Source organism: Dioscorea cayenensis, chromosome 8, assembly GCF_009730915.1.
Source record: "Dioscorea cayenensis subsp. rotundata cultivar TDr96_F1 chromosome 8, TDr96_F1_v2_PseudoChromosome.rev07_lg8_w22 25.fasta, whole genome shotgun sequence".
Lineage (NCBI taxonomy): Eukaryota > Viridiplantae > Streptophyta > Magnoliopsida > Dioscoreales > Dioscoreaceae > Dioscorea > Dioscorea cayenensis.
The window spans coordinates 20,119,507-20,134,596 of record NC_052478.1 but is presented as its reverse complement, the minus strand read 5'-3'; the positions used below and the strand labels follow the sequence as shown (position 1 = coordinate 20,134,596).

At 36.6% G+C, this 15,090-nt stretch overlaps 1 protein-coding gene and 1 non-coding gene across 2 annotated transcripts; one reads left to right on the top strand and one right to left on the bottom strand.

Annotated features, from left to right (window-relative positions):
* Positions 1-2,228: 2,228 nt before the first annotated feature.
* Positions 2,229-2,317, bottom strand: TRNAM-CAU. Its single transcript is given in 2 exon segments — positions 2,229-2,264; positions 2,280-2,317. It is a non-coding gene; the product is annotated as a tRNA-Met (tRNA).
* Positions 2,318-3,165: 848 nt separating this feature from the next.
* On the top strand, positions 3,166-13,251 carry LOC120266886 (renalase). The gene is made up of 9 exons (XM_039274535.1): positions 3,166-3,274; positions 3,372-3,471; positions 3,596-3,776; positions 4,256-4,328; positions 4,420-4,599; positions 6,216-6,313; positions 12,231-12,328; positions 12,459-12,632; positions 12,837-13,251. Exons 1-9 carry the CDS (start codon positions 3,232-3,234, stop codon positions 13,006-13,008), a joined length of 1,119 nt encoding a protein of 372 aa, XP_039130469.1. The 5' UTR covers positions 3,166-3,231; the 3' UTR covers positions 13,009-13,251.
* The last annotated feature ends 1,839 nt before the right edge of the window (positions 13,252-15,090 follow it).

Genomic DNA, 15,090 nt, shown 5'->3' with positions numbered 1-15,090 from the left:
ACTCACTTTCACTCCTTGAGCTATGCAAAAGATTGGTGTTGACTCCAAATTCACTGCTTTGAGCCATCCTTGCTCTTTCTTGTAAGGGATGCCTAGCCTCCTTGCTTCCTTCAATCCTTCTCTTCAATGAAGTTGTTTGTGGCATGGGGATCAATCAAGGCTTTCACTCCTTAGTCTTCCACTTTGGCTTCCACAAACATTCGTCCTTACTCTCGATTTTTGGCTTCTCCACCTTTGCCTTGAGAGCACTTATGACTTGCACTGTGCCAATCTTCATCTCATGGTGTGGCTATTCTTCCTCATCATCTTGTCACTCCATTTCCTAGATCAAGCTTAACTTTCTTTGGGCACTCCCTTGCCCTATTAGGACTTTCACAAAAGAAGCACTTAAGGGGTGGCTTCTTACCTCCATCCTTGGGCTCATTGGGTGCCTTGGAGTTCCATTGGCCTTTCTCAAACTTATGCTCCTTGCTAGCATGATGGTCTCCCCCACCATTGCCATTGTCACTTTTCTTCTTGGATGGCTTCAGTCTTTCATTCCTTTGGAGATGTCGAAGTCTCCTTCGCGCCTCATCTTTGACATTCATTGGGTAGAATTGGCGGGTGAGTTCCCTCTTGAACTTTGACCCCAAGTGTTGATCTTGTAAGTCCCCCTCACAATATCCACACTTCGCTTTCTTCTCCACACCATTGTAGTGTTATCAAGGTAGAGTATGGCCATCTTAACCTTCTTGGTATCCTCCGAAATGCCAAGAGCCTTGAAATATTGCTCTAGACTCCAAATGAAGTTGTTTAACTTCTTTGCATTCCTGGAACCACCATATGATCTAGGTTTATGAACATCAACTCTTGGGGTAGTGGGACTACAACATTATTTGTCCCTTGAGCAAATGGGCTTTTTGTAAAGTGTTTATTAGCTCTTCTTCGGTCTCCTTGAGCTCTGCTAAGGCTTTTGCTAGCCTATCCTTGAGACTGACGATCATGCCCAGCAAGGTCTCCTCCAAGATCATAACATGGCCTCAACACTCCGTCGCCACAACGGTAAGGGCACCTTGCATCTCTTCACAAAAAGCTCCTTTTGCTTACATTCAAGCTTCTCCATGCATTGCCCCCACTCAAAGGCTTTGTCGAGCTCCTCCTCTGTAGCAATCGCTATCTTGGTAAGCCTAGCATTCATATCAACCATAGCATTCTTCTTAGACATCTTCTTCTTCCTAGCATGGGTGACCTCGCTTTGTGATGACATACTTGCGCAAGGTTAATCTTGGCTCTGATACTACTTATCATGCACTCTGACTTCTCACTTATGTCTTATGGGGCAATTGATCGCTCCTCTTGGATCAAGTTGGGCTTCCTTACTTGTCTTAACTAAGCGACTTTGATCACCCAAAATACGGAATACGAGAGAAGTAGGAAGTCGAAGAAAGCTTTCTATTAGGAAGAACTCTTCTTACACACTCCTATCTTACAACTCTTCTTCTATGCCTCTCAAGACAAGCCCTTAAGGGGTATTTATAGTCCTCCACCTTCTCAGTGGACAGTGGGGATCGACTCAATCTGACACTCCTAATTAACTCTCTAGAGAACACTACAACCTTTAACAAAAATATTTAAGTCCCTACCAAGTCCTAGAGTTTTCTATCCCATTCTAGCCTTGTGAAGAAGACTTTAGAAGACCCTACACATTATATATTTTTCATAGTTTACATGATAATCTATATTACAAAACTTAAGAAATTTCTAAAAATGGGAAGGAACCTCCTTTGCTTTCGGTAGTGGCGGGATTTCTCAGTCTATGGCGTGCCATACTTGTCTCTTATCGTTTCCGGCGTGACAAATTGTCGGAGTAACAAACAAGCGATACTGTTAACTCCCAATAGAAAATCAAACGTTCGACTTTCTTCCAAATTATGATTGAGGACTTAAAAGAGTGTGTGTGGGGCGGCTTGGAAAAACCCATATGAAGGCATGCAGGAAACAAGTGAGACAATGCAAGATATCATGCTTTTTAGTGATTAATGAAAACCAAGTAGAACCTTGTGTTATTAAAATTTTTGAAATAAAGTATCTGCAGTTGTGCTGCGGCGTGGCAAATATGTATAAAAAAATACTGAAAAAAAAATAATGAAGCTCAGGAAGTGTAATATACCATCTTGGAATCAGATGCATGTGATTAGAAACTAATCCATCACCACTTACACAAACCTCATCATGGCTTCAATTAAATTTGGGGTGAGAGAGGCTCGAACTCTCGACCTCAGGATAACTCAATTGTAAGCTATGAGACCTACGCGCTAGCCAACTGCGCCACCACCCCATTTGGTGTTTCTTTGATTTTAGAAAGCAATTTAAATATTCTTTTGTACTTAGAATAGGGTGCAATTAAAAAATAGTGAAATAAATAAATATTTAAGTAAGTAGGAAAAAATGATTTATTTTTTAGAATCATCTTAAAAGGATTTTTAAATGTTTCAAAATATTTTTCAATAACTAAACAATTATTTGACCAATTAGCATTGAATCTCATGTATAGGGAATTTATCTCACTAAAAAAGCCACCAGTTCAAATCCTAGCTTGCGCAAAGTATTAAAAAATTTAGTTCATTGCATATATCATTCTTGACATGTGGTGTGTCCACATTTATTAAAAAAAAATAAAAAAAATTAATTATTTTTAATACCAGTGATATAAATACCTATTAAGTTGGTGTTAAAACTAGCTTGGTTCATAAATTAGCCAAATTTTCTAAAGAAACAATCTTCCTTGATTCTATTAATTATTTGTATATATATATATATATTAAATATCAATATTTATTAATGCTTGTTGTTAACTAGAAAATTTAAAATTTCAGTTTGAAATATTAATTTTAATTAAAAACATCTCATATAAAATTCTTTCACCAAACTAGTTTTCACAAAAAAAAAAAATTCATATAATGTGACAGAAAGAGATAAAATAGAATAAATCATTACTTTTAGCCATTCTCAAAATTTAAAAACATAAATTAGAACTTATTTCATGCTTATTTCACTTCCACAAAAATAAACATTTTCTTTTCAAAAAATAAACAAATAATTTCATTTAATTCAGGGATGGAAGTATAACTTTTTTGTCAGAACAAGGACCAATTGTGAATTTGACGAAATATTTTTTAATATTTCTAAATTTTTCTTTTTTCTCTCTCCCCCGCGCATCTCATCGTCGGTCATCGTCTTCGTCCCGCCGCCATGAGCGGAAGCGCTTCCACCGTCGCCGTCGTCGGCGGCGGGAGTATACTACTACCTCTCCCGATTCCCATTCTTGACTGCTTGATCTCGCCCTTGTTCTCTTTCTTGAATGATTTAGCTCCTATTCCTTGATTTCCCAGTTTCCGGTGCTGTTTGCGCGTCCATTCTTGCCTCCAGAGGTGTTTCCGTTTCTCTCTTCGAGTCCGGCAGAGGAGCCGGCGGTCGGATGTCTAAGAGAAGGTCTTTCCTAATCCTGATGCTGGTTTGCCTTCGCAAAGATTTGATTTTTATGCTTGTTTAGATTTTTTTTGTTTGATTGAAAAGTTTGAGGAATTGCATGCTTTTCACTGCTTGGTGAATTTAGGGAGATTACTGAGGATGGGAAGGAACTTTTCTTTGACCATGGGGCGCCCTTCTTCACTGTGGAGCGTGATGAGGTTAAAGGTCTTGTTGATTCGTGGATGGCTAGGGGTATTGTGGCTGAGTGGAATGTGAGATTTGCATCCTTTGATCGTGCCACTGCCAATTTTGTGGATTTTGAAAAGGTTTGTGAGAGTATTAGAGTTATGTTACATGATTTTTTATGTTATGATGCTTGATGAAATGCATTTTTGTGAATCTTATGTGAAGTGTGAGTTGGAATGGATGTTCTAATTTTATTTTTAGAGCTGGACATTTATGGATAGCATTTAGTTCAGCAATTGATCTTGAATTTAATTTGGCTCAATTTATGAAAAAAAGATTTCACTGAATATGATATGACTATGCCTGAGCCCATATCATATAATTTATGACACTTAGACCTCTTTCTTGTCCATTGATGCAATTATCAGAACCTTGAAAGGTGTCTTGATGTTATTTTAGTGTTAGTAAACCTGGAAGATGCTGTGAATTCCTGTTTTAACCTTTCTCATATGCAATGGAAAATTTAGCAGCTTGCCTAGTCACTTCAATGTATTTATGTATTCATGTAGGTTTAGTTTTGTAATCTCATTGGACGAGTGATCAATTCTACTTGTTTCAGGAAGGGGCAAGTAGGCGCCTTGTGGGTATCCCAGGCATGAATTCCATATGTAGAGCGTTATGCCTTGAACCTGGTTAGCTTCTCAGCTAGCTTACTTTTGTTTTTCTGATCATTGATTTTGAAGATTGAATTTTGAATGGGTTGCTTGCTGATCTCCCTCCAAGGAGTGGAGGCCAAATTTGGAACCACTGTTGGTAAAATGGTTTGGCTGCCAAATAGGAGTATATGGTCATTGACTGGTTTGGATGGGCAAGACTTGGGTTACTTTGATGGTCTAGTTGCATCAGACAAAAATGTGGCATCTCCAAGGTTCAAAGAAGCAACAGGAAGCCCTCCACCTTTAGGTTTGTTGCTTTATTGTTATTTTTTGTTTATGCGTTTGGAACTAGGGATATACTCTAAAGGGCGTTTCTCTTTAAGATTATCATTATGAATTTACTCTATTTGTCAGATGGTTCTCCTGGTTGTCTGGAAACCTGTTCTTGGATAGTTGTTTATATTTATGTTTTTTCATGCAATACCTATCTGACTCATAACCTTTTATGGAAGATTTTGTGTATACATGGATTTGGCTTATAAAGTAGACCCAAAAAGTGTACTCCTTGCTTTCTATACCCCTGCATACCTCAAAATTAATGTTTTCCTTTATGCCCTTGGAGAATTATACATGTAATAATTTTGGTTTTACAGGGATGTGCAAACAATTACAAATTTTGCAGGGTTATATATGAAATTAGGATCATAGTTGTCAAATTATGAATTGAATCGTGAATCGGAAAGCTCATTTTCTGAATTGTGAATCGGATGATTTAGAAATAACTAATAATAAGTCTTAAAATTTCATAAGTTTTAAAATTACTCTAGAACTTTGTCAATGACAAACAAATAAAAACTAAATAAAAAACATTGTGGTAATCAGAATTCAGCTTTGACCGGTTCAGACCCCCGATACGTATCAAGGGGGGCCAGTGAATCGAACTGAATCGCTGATACGAATCAAGAATCGGTTGATTCTAACATCTATGATTAGGATATGTTGGAGTTAATATACAAGAAGGCCCCAAAAGAACCTCCATTTCCAATAATCGTTTATGTTAATCTAAGTCAAATCACTTGAACTGATGCTTGATCTGTCAAGTTTCTTAATAACTTCTCTCTAGCTTTTTGAGTTATGGAAGCCATGCAGGATCATTGTGATGAATATAGTTACGCTTGATAACACAGTGGAAACATGAGAATGCAAGCTTCATTGATACTTGCTTGTTCACTCATGCAGCAATCACAGTGACACATTAAATCCCCTTTTTCTACTGAAATTATTAAAACTTAAACTTGACTTATGCTGTTGTAAAAAATTAATTTTAAGTATGCTTCAAGTGTATTTCAGGACCAAAAGTTTTCACATGACTTAGATCTTAGCCACTTATGTAGATAATCTTTATATACAATATCATGAAAATGGGTGGTTTAACATGGGTAATATTTTGTAAGCTTTACAGCATCTATATAAGGTGGCCAACATTGCATTATATGGGTATCCAGCTGGGACCGAAGGGACACAATTAATCTGTTCTGTGAACAGATCTTGGTTTCCTGAATCTGTTCATTTTAGAAATTCCATTATAATTCTGCTTAAGGCAGGAATTCGGAAGAACTTGCATGGTGCATCTTAGTCTGGGATTCTGGTATCTCTCTTAGTTTGGCATCTTTCTTTTAACCATGTTCACTTATGTGCTTACAGTCCTCATTTCAGCAAAAGTATATCAACAAAGGGCATATTGTTTTTACTTATATTTTCTGTTGATTATTTGAAACTTTCTTTCTATGTTGTTTTTTTTCCTGTAATAATGCATATTGCATGTTCATATTAGAATCTCTTGACCATCTATATTCATAAAATGATGTAATTAACTTTTCAAAAATCTAAATTTAACCTGAAATGTTCCAATTGATTCTTCAGATGTAACATCATCACTAGAGGGGGGAATGTTGCTAAAAGATATTCCTGTCCGCTCATGTTTTGCTGCTATGTTAGCATTCCAGGAGCCTTTGTCATCAGTAAGGAATCATCCTTGGTTGCAAAGCTTTAAGCATGTTGTGTTTACCATTTGGTTGCTTTTCATCAAACTTTAAAACACGAATATGGGTGAGCTATTATGTGATGTACTATGCTCTCTCCTGAACATCTTGGATGGATTTGCGCTCTCTTTTTTGGACAGTTTTATTATATTTGAAGTTAAGAAGTTACTAGCATATCATGCCATCTATGCTTTATTGTGTATCCTTGCTTGTGCTTGAAATTTTAATCTGCTAGTTGCTGCAAATTGCACAAAACTATGCATATATGTCACAGTTCAGAGATGGTTATCTAACTCAGTTGAATACAGTCATTCGCCCATACAGCTAGGCACTACCGTTTGTAGAGTGTTGGCAGATTTATTATGCCTGCCCATATGTGCTGGAAGAGGGCTTCAAATCTACATTGTCTTCTGTTGCATAAAGAAGCAAGTATTCTCATCTTTTTGATGTTCATTGAAATCATTAATTCTGCATGTTATTTCTTTGCTCTTGAGAAGGCTGTACTTTTTTAATTATGAGACTGCATTAATAATTTTATTTTTAAACTTTGGGCATTGTATTGTTCATGGGTCAAACATCATAAAATCAGGTATGATGGCCTCAACGTACATAACACTACCCTCCGCCGGAACAGGAGACAATGAACGAGATAAAAGCTATATACTGTTAAAGTCTCTATATTTAACAGGCTCATTGAAAGAGTTAAATCTGCCATAATTTGAAATGATGAGCGAAGACGTTAAACCAATGATGATTATGCAAGGATTAATAGGAGTCTTCGTTGTACAGGATAGGAGGCCACATATAGAATAAGAGAATCTCCCCGAATTTACATAGGTATTTCAAGGATACTCCACGTACAAATCAGACGCAATAATTAAGACCGAACTACGATCTAGGTACGCTATGCTGATGAAGAAGAAAATCATTATTAACGAGGTAGGAGTGATGTATATACAAGATTTGAGGAAATATGTGAAAATGTCAACTCAGTATCTGGTTTGGAGTTCATTCCGAGATGAAGACGGTGAACACTCTGGCAAATATTCAAATACTATAAAAAAAGGCAATATTATTGCATATTACATGGGACAACACAATAAAAAGCTGTATCCAAGTAGGATTAAACTTCCGTCTTGGCTTCATGTAATTCTGAAAGAAATTAATATAATGTTAATCGCAATAATTATATATATGACAATACAGAATCCAACCATTAGACGAAATTGAATACTAAACAATACCCGTAACACTACAATTATTTAAACTTATATTCTTTAACTTTGGCCGAGCAGCGCAACACATAGTTATACATCAATACATAGCTATACATACATAGATAGACATACATATAAAAATACATCATAATAGCTTTGATTGAAGTGGTAATGTAAGCCCACCACGTAATAATGACATTGCCTTAGAAATGGATTTACCAATAATAAATTCAAGTTGGTCTGGATCTATGGAAATACTAGCATGCACAGTGGAACAACTGGAGCAGCCCACTTCAGAAATTGACGGCCCAATAGCAATGTCTTGTGTTTCCACCGGCCCGTTATTTGACAGGTTTTCCTCCAGAAGTAGAGTAGAAGCTTTGTCACGGTAAGACTCACCGGGTAATAGCAAGAAACGATCATAAGATTGAAGATTTGATGAACTCCGGCAAACAGCTCTTGAAACAGGGGCCTTTGCAACATGTTTAAAATCAACATCATTCATACTGAAGCATGGAGAATGAATTTTGATGGACGGACCCTGATATATGATAGTATTGGACTTCCGTGCAGCCGCGAGTTTTAATAATTACTTGAATTTTGTGAAATGTGATCCCTCCCTAACTTTGGAATTAATCACATAGTAGAAAGCTTTCCACGGTATAGGATCATGGACTGATAAATATGAGTTTGAAAAATAATTAAGATCAATCAGACAAGCTATAGGGAAGCAATACTCCGCTTGCAAAGTATGTTTTACTTCCACCCGATCATCATGAATTTCCACGAAGACTGAACCTATGACGTTAAAGGGGACTTGGGGATTATACTCTATACTGTAGTGATCAACTCTTAGACTGTGCCGTTGAACCTTAGCCCAAACAATCTTGGAGAGCTAGGGAATACAAGATTAATTGGAGTAAGATCCGTTGTTAACCTGTATCCCGACCGTCAGGAGCTGTGATATTGGCCTGTAATCGACTGTAATTGATTATCCATGAGGACACCTGAAGAAGAAGCAGAGATGAAGATAAACAGAAACACCCCAAAATAAAAACCCTGAGTAGCTTCCAGAATAAGAAGAAGAAGTGTCACCGAAGGAGCTCTTTTAAGATTCCTTCCTTCTTAAAGTAAATTGGTGACAATATATAGTCCTTACCTCTCACCAGGGGCGGCCATCCAAGTTAATATTACCGGATGGCCGCCCCTAGGCCCACCGCCACATGGCCAAATCAGATGCCAGTATTCAAAATAAAGTTTTCGCCATCAGTGGAGATCCTCGAGGTGGAGTGGTGTTCGTGAGTCCTTTCTGTCCCCTCACCTGTCCTTCTGTCCACCTCCTGTCTCCCAACAGGATCCACGTGACCTGAAGTAGGACCCTTCTCGGATCACCGTCCACGTGGCAACATCCCCACCGAATGTCCCCTTCTCCCGGATCGGTGACTAGTAATGGCGCCTCAACACAAAAAAACAAAAACAACTGAAAGCTTCCAAGAGATAACAAAGAACAGCATAAAAATCAGAATTATAAATTGTGGAACCTGGTCAGAGATGTAGGTATATAATGGCGTATACAAGCACTAACATATGTTATAGGAATCGGCACAATTACTACGACAATAAGTATGGAACTAACTACAACCGACGCAAGTATCCATATAAACAGGCAAGCACCTATCAACCATCGGATTACGGCTAAAGTAAATGAAACACGTTCCGAAAGGTGCAAAAGTCAAAGAGAAAAACAAAATTTGTCAGCGAAGAAACAAAATGTGGGTCAAACATCATAAAATTAGGTATGATGGCCTCAACGTACATAACACTACCTTTCGTCGGAATAAGGGACAATGAACGATGATCCGAGAGGGGTCCTACTTCAGGTCACGTGGATCCCTGTTGGGCCCAATCAGATGCCGGTATTCAAAATAAAGTTCCCGTCATCAGTGGAGATCCCCGAGGTGGAGTGGTGCGCCGTGGGTCCCTCCTGTCCCCGCACATGTACTACTGCCTCCTACCTGGATCCACGTGACCCGAATTTTCCACTCTCTCATCACCGTCCACATGGCAACATCTACACCCTCTGTTCTGTTCTCCCGGATCGGTGACCAGTAATGGCGCCTTAACTTAAAAAACAAACACAACCTACAAAGGCTATAAAGTATACTATAAAGAAAAAGATGTAGTACCTGGTAAATAAAATAATAGGCAGACATGTGATACTCTGTTGATGAAGTCAATACCTATGTATGTAGGTTGGAATACCCATTATGCCTGGCCTAGCCGATGCATCATTACCCATCTTCCGGGATTTGAATTTGAATAAATAGAAATGTAAAAACAAACATAATAAGTGAAAGCTCCCGAAATACATATAGAAAAGATAGCTTTCTGAGTACAAGTAAACAAATACCCATTTAGGTCACATTGCCTGACAACGAGAAGAACACAATGAAAGGTACATAGAAGTAAGACATGTATGTATAAGTATAAAAAAACGATGCATGTATAAACAAGACAAAAAGATTCATATCCAATGGCAATACATAAGAAAAAATTAAAAATATGTGAGGTAAAATAAATATATTAATGAATATTGTATTGTACATTAAAATCCTATTCTACGTTAAGTACATGTTGGTCTATTCTGCTAACAAAATAAGACACAACACGAATTACATTGTTAATGGAAATAACACCAAGATTACTCAAAAATGACAATACACGATTTTTAAATACATGGAGGAAACCACATCCACTCGGATGTAGGGTAGTAAAAAATCTGAAAGTGAACTAGCATTTGTGAATCTGAATTGCCCTCCTCAAATTATAGTTGAATCGTATCTGAACCACGACGATGTCATACGGTTTACCAAAGGGCCGTTGGTAATATTCAATCAACTTGAAATACAGTGGATTAACTAACTGCCAAACATATACGCCCCTCTCAGCCTGTTGTGCAGTAATGAGGAGTCTGGTACGGGAATCCATGTTGCACTTAGTCGACAGAGATGTCTACGTGATAATAACAATATGCAAATCACACTGTCACCGAAGTAAATGAACTCGAACACCGCATTCTGATGAGTCCAGTTCCTTAGAGAAACATTTTCAGATTTATGAAGAAACTCCGAATAGCTGGAATTAGGTCCAGGATTGCATAAAATAGTAGCAAGAACATCTCTTGGGATCTGAACAGGTTTCCCGTATTTACAGTTTGACTGCCAGTCTTGCTGCGCACCAATTAACTCCTTCCAGTGCTTTAACTTGAGATACTGAGGAGCGACATCATCAATCACATTTTACATGACATCATTCCAGAAGGTGTTTGCATTTAAGTCCATGTGTCCACAAATATAGTTATGTGGACCCAAAGACTGAGCCCATGCCGTTTTACCTGTTCTGCTCGGGCCTTCTAATATCAAACTCTTAGGTCAATCAATATCAGTCCTAAGAACATATTTATTATTTCCCTCCGGCTGCGCAACGACATTAACAATAAAATTATCTTCTAACCATTACGTAATACCTGTATCAACTACGAAAGAAGAACAATCCCATTTAGATTCGAAAACAGAGACGGGCCGTGCGAATATACGATCAGCATTAGCCTTCAGGTTATGATACTGAAGAAATAACAACTTAGGATCCTTCTCCCTAATTATTTGTAATGAATCTCCAAAGGAACTAGAATTAAGGGCTTCAGCATAAATATCAGCTAAGTTCAGGAGACCACTTCTTGAAGATCTCCCATCTATTTGGAATTCACCCCAGTCAATATAGTCACCTTCCTTCTCAACATACGCTTTGACGTCGGAAGAAGACCTTGCAGTCTGAATATTAGGATGAAAGCTTCTAGAGGAAGGAAGATGTTGGAGATCAAATAATCTTTTATTTGTTATCTGAACCTTGCCCTCCAATTGAATCAACACGTGTAGATGTGGTTGACCATCATCATGGAGCTCTCTAGCAACCCTAATGAAGAAATTATCCTTGGTTGCAAAGCTTTAAGCATCTTGTGTTTACCATTTGGTTGCTTTTCATCAAACTTTAAAACACGAATATGGGAGGGCTATTATGTGATGTACTATGCGATTTGCGTTCTCTTTTTTGGATAGTTTTATTATATTTGAAGTTAAGAAGTTACTAGCATATCATGCCATCTATGCTTTATTGTGTATCCTTGCTTGTGCTTGAAATTTTAATCTGCTAGTTGCCGCAAATTGCACAAAACTATGCATATATGTCACAGTTCAGAGATGGTTATCTAACTAACTCAGTTGAATACAGTCATTCGCCCATACAGCTAGGCACTACCATTTTTAGAGTGTTGGCAGATTTATTATGCCTGCCCATATGTGCTGGAAGAGGGCTTCAAATCTACATTGTCATCTGTTGCATAAAGAAGCAAGTGTTCTCACCTTTTTGATGTTCATTGAAATCATTAATTCTGCATGTTATTTATTTGCTCTGGAGAAGGCTGTACTTTTTTAATTATGAAACTGCATTAATAATTTTATTTTTAAACTTTGGTCATTGTATTGTTCACTATTGCTTCTCAGAAACAGTTGACCACTTGAAGATAAAAAATGAACGGGCTTTGTAATCCTCCTGTAAAATATGGCATTTTTTACTGTTCTTGGGTTCATCTAACTTCTATTTTATTATTGATAACATTTTAGGTCCCTGTGAAAGGCATCTCATTCAAGAACTCCCAGGTTTTAAGCTGGGCATTTTGTGACACTAGTAAGCCTGGTCGTTCCTGTGTGCCTGACAATGTGTAACTTACTGATACTATTTACTTTTTCTTCATATTGGTGGTCATATTCTTTTTATCCTTATATGCAAATCTGGTTAATCTGCCCTTTTGCTTCTATGCTTTGCTTTTTGCTTGTGTCTTTTCTATGCAGCGAATGTTGGGTGTTGCATTCTACAGATGAATATGCGGCTAGAATAATATCCATGATGGGGCTTCGGAAACCTTTAAATGATATATTAGCCAAGGTTGCAGAAGAGTTATTCCAAGAATTTCAGACGATTGGACCATACATTCCTCGCCCTCTATTTATGAAAGCTCATAGATGGTATTCATCGTGAAATCCAATAAAATTATATAATTTCCACTAATTGCATAAGTCACACAGTTTTAGTTGACAATAAGTTATTTATACTTATTTAAATGAATTATTCTTTACATAGTTACACCCATGATGTGCAAAATGCTATTCTGTTTTGGTAGTGTTCCATGAACCTCTGACAAGTGTCTTGCCAATGTTTTTTCCCCACAGGGGCAGTGCTTTCCCAATGACTTTCATTGGTGGGGAGGAGAAATGCCTATGGGCCAAGAGTAAGAGGTTAGCCATTTGTGGAGATTTTTGTGTGAGCCCTAATGTTGAAGGTGCAATCCTTAGTGGCTTGTGTGCAGCCTCAAAGATGATAGAGATTCGGGGCAACTTGTGATGTATCTTGTTGTGCTGCCATCTCATACTTGTATCAGTAATCTGGTTTATTTGCTATAGACATTCACATTCATCAATTTTTTTCTTTTATCTAATGAGTCACTTTTTATTATGATACAAGATCCTTTTAAATCTTCTAACTACATTATGGCACCGGCTCAAGAATTAGAAACACTTACTTTGATGTCATGTCTCTCCTCACAGGTCTTCATTGGACTAGATGATACGAAGAGTAAGAGTTTCCATGTTTGTAAATTTGAACTTTGTGCTGTTTGCATTATTGTGCTTCCAAATATATCATTTGTGCTCATTTGAATCAATGTCTAGAGATCAATCTGTTACAATAGTCATATAAGCTGTTAGCTTCTCTTTGTTTTATTTTGTAGCTGTATATAGTGATGTTGTACAAAGTATGTTTAGTTACGAGAAAATCTAACATTTTTTGTACATTCATACTTGCATATTGTCGGTAGATCAAGCGATCAATTCCATATGAGCTAAAAAATATTCTTGTTCTCTCTACTTGCCAATACACATAATCAGGATCAGGAACTTATTAATCATAATCAGATTTTTATTTATTACTGATAAATGGTGTCTATACCACCACTACTACCAGGACATTGTCTTTCTAGTAGATAATCAAGTTTGATGTGCTCTGCTCAAGTAGTTTTTAGTTATTATATGCATTCGACATTTGATATTTTGTTTGTGTGTTCATTGATCTATTTATTTACTATATATTTTTCCATATTGAATGTGCTTTTGTGCATTTAGTTACAGTTAGTACAAAGGATTGACATTGGTGAATTCAGGAAATATAGACAACATAAACACCATTTTTTTTTTTTCATTAGACATATGCTTTATTTTCTAGATAGAACCAAACACAAGAATACCAAATTCTCTTTTTTGTTATCCTTTTGTCTTTTCATCCAATTCCATCCTGCAATGAAAACTAAATTGAATGCTCTTATTTTCAATCAAGAAGCTGTTTCAACATTTATTTCTGGATTGCTTGTTTGCTGTCTATCAATGACTAGGTATAATTGGAAGTTTGAAATATGGGCATCAATTTTTGATTTCTGAGCTCTGTACAAACTATTCATGCACTGATGACTGATGAGAACATCAAAGTAAAATTAGGGTTCTTTTTTCCCATTTTTCTTTTCTGACAGGATCTAAGCTTGTACTGAATGAGTTGAATTTGCATCTCTTTTAAGTTTTACTGAATTTGTGCTATTTTCTTTCTGCTGCCAAACTCAAGAATACCAAATTCTCCTTCTTCTTCATTTTTCGTCTTTTCGTCTTTTCATCAAATTTCATCCTACAATGAAAACTGAATTGAATGCTCTATTTTTCAATCAAGAAGCTGTTTTGATACTTGTTTCTTGATTAATTGTATGCTGTTGAATCAAAGCCTAGGTTATAATTGGAAGTTTGAAATGTGGGCTTGAATTTCTGATTTCTGAACTTTCTGTACATACTAGTCAGGCACTGATCAGAATATCAAAAGTAAAACTAGGGTTTCCATCCCTTTTTCTTTTTCTGACAGGATCTAAACTTGCATTCAATGATTTGAATTTGTGCTATTTCTTTCTATTAATTGGAAATCTCAATGATATTGTTTATGAAATTGATTCATTTTGTTATATTTAAGTGTTGTTTATTATTTTCAAAGTATATATATATATATATATAGTTTTCTGAAGATATCTGTAGATTGAAAATTTACGGACGTCCCATGTGCCGTTGGATCAGTATCCAACTGGCCCCTAATCTCCACCCCTGAATCCCCTTCGGGTGATTTTTCAATTTACTCACACATGTTTTCAAATTTGCGGATGTTTACAAATGTCATAAATGATGCTTATATATATTTTATTACAAACAATGACATATTTTGATAACATGCATATGTTTTTCCTCAAGTGTTTATTTTATAAAATTAGTAGTTTTGCTTTTTCCTTTTTTATTTATTAAAAGCTGGATGTTTTGTAATTCCCATACAAGTTCTATAAAGAACTAATTATAATTAATATTAATTAGTTAATTAATGTTGACAAATATCTTTCATCAATTG

Excerpts from the sequence above, each read along its gene's own strand:
- LOC120266886 (XM_039274535.1), top strand. The coding sequence starts at position 3,232 with ATGAGCGGAAGCGCTTCCACCGTCGCCGTCGTCGGCGGCGGGA. Across the intron at positions 3,472-3,595 it reads GGTCGGATGTCTAAGAGAAG|GGAGATTACTGAGGATGGGA; the intron begins GTCTTTCCTAAT and ends TGGTGAATTTAG. Across the intron at positions 4,600-6,215 it reads AGGAAGCCCTCCACCTTTAG|ATGTAACATCATCACTAGAG; the intron begins GTTTGTTGCTTT and ends TTGATTCTTCAG.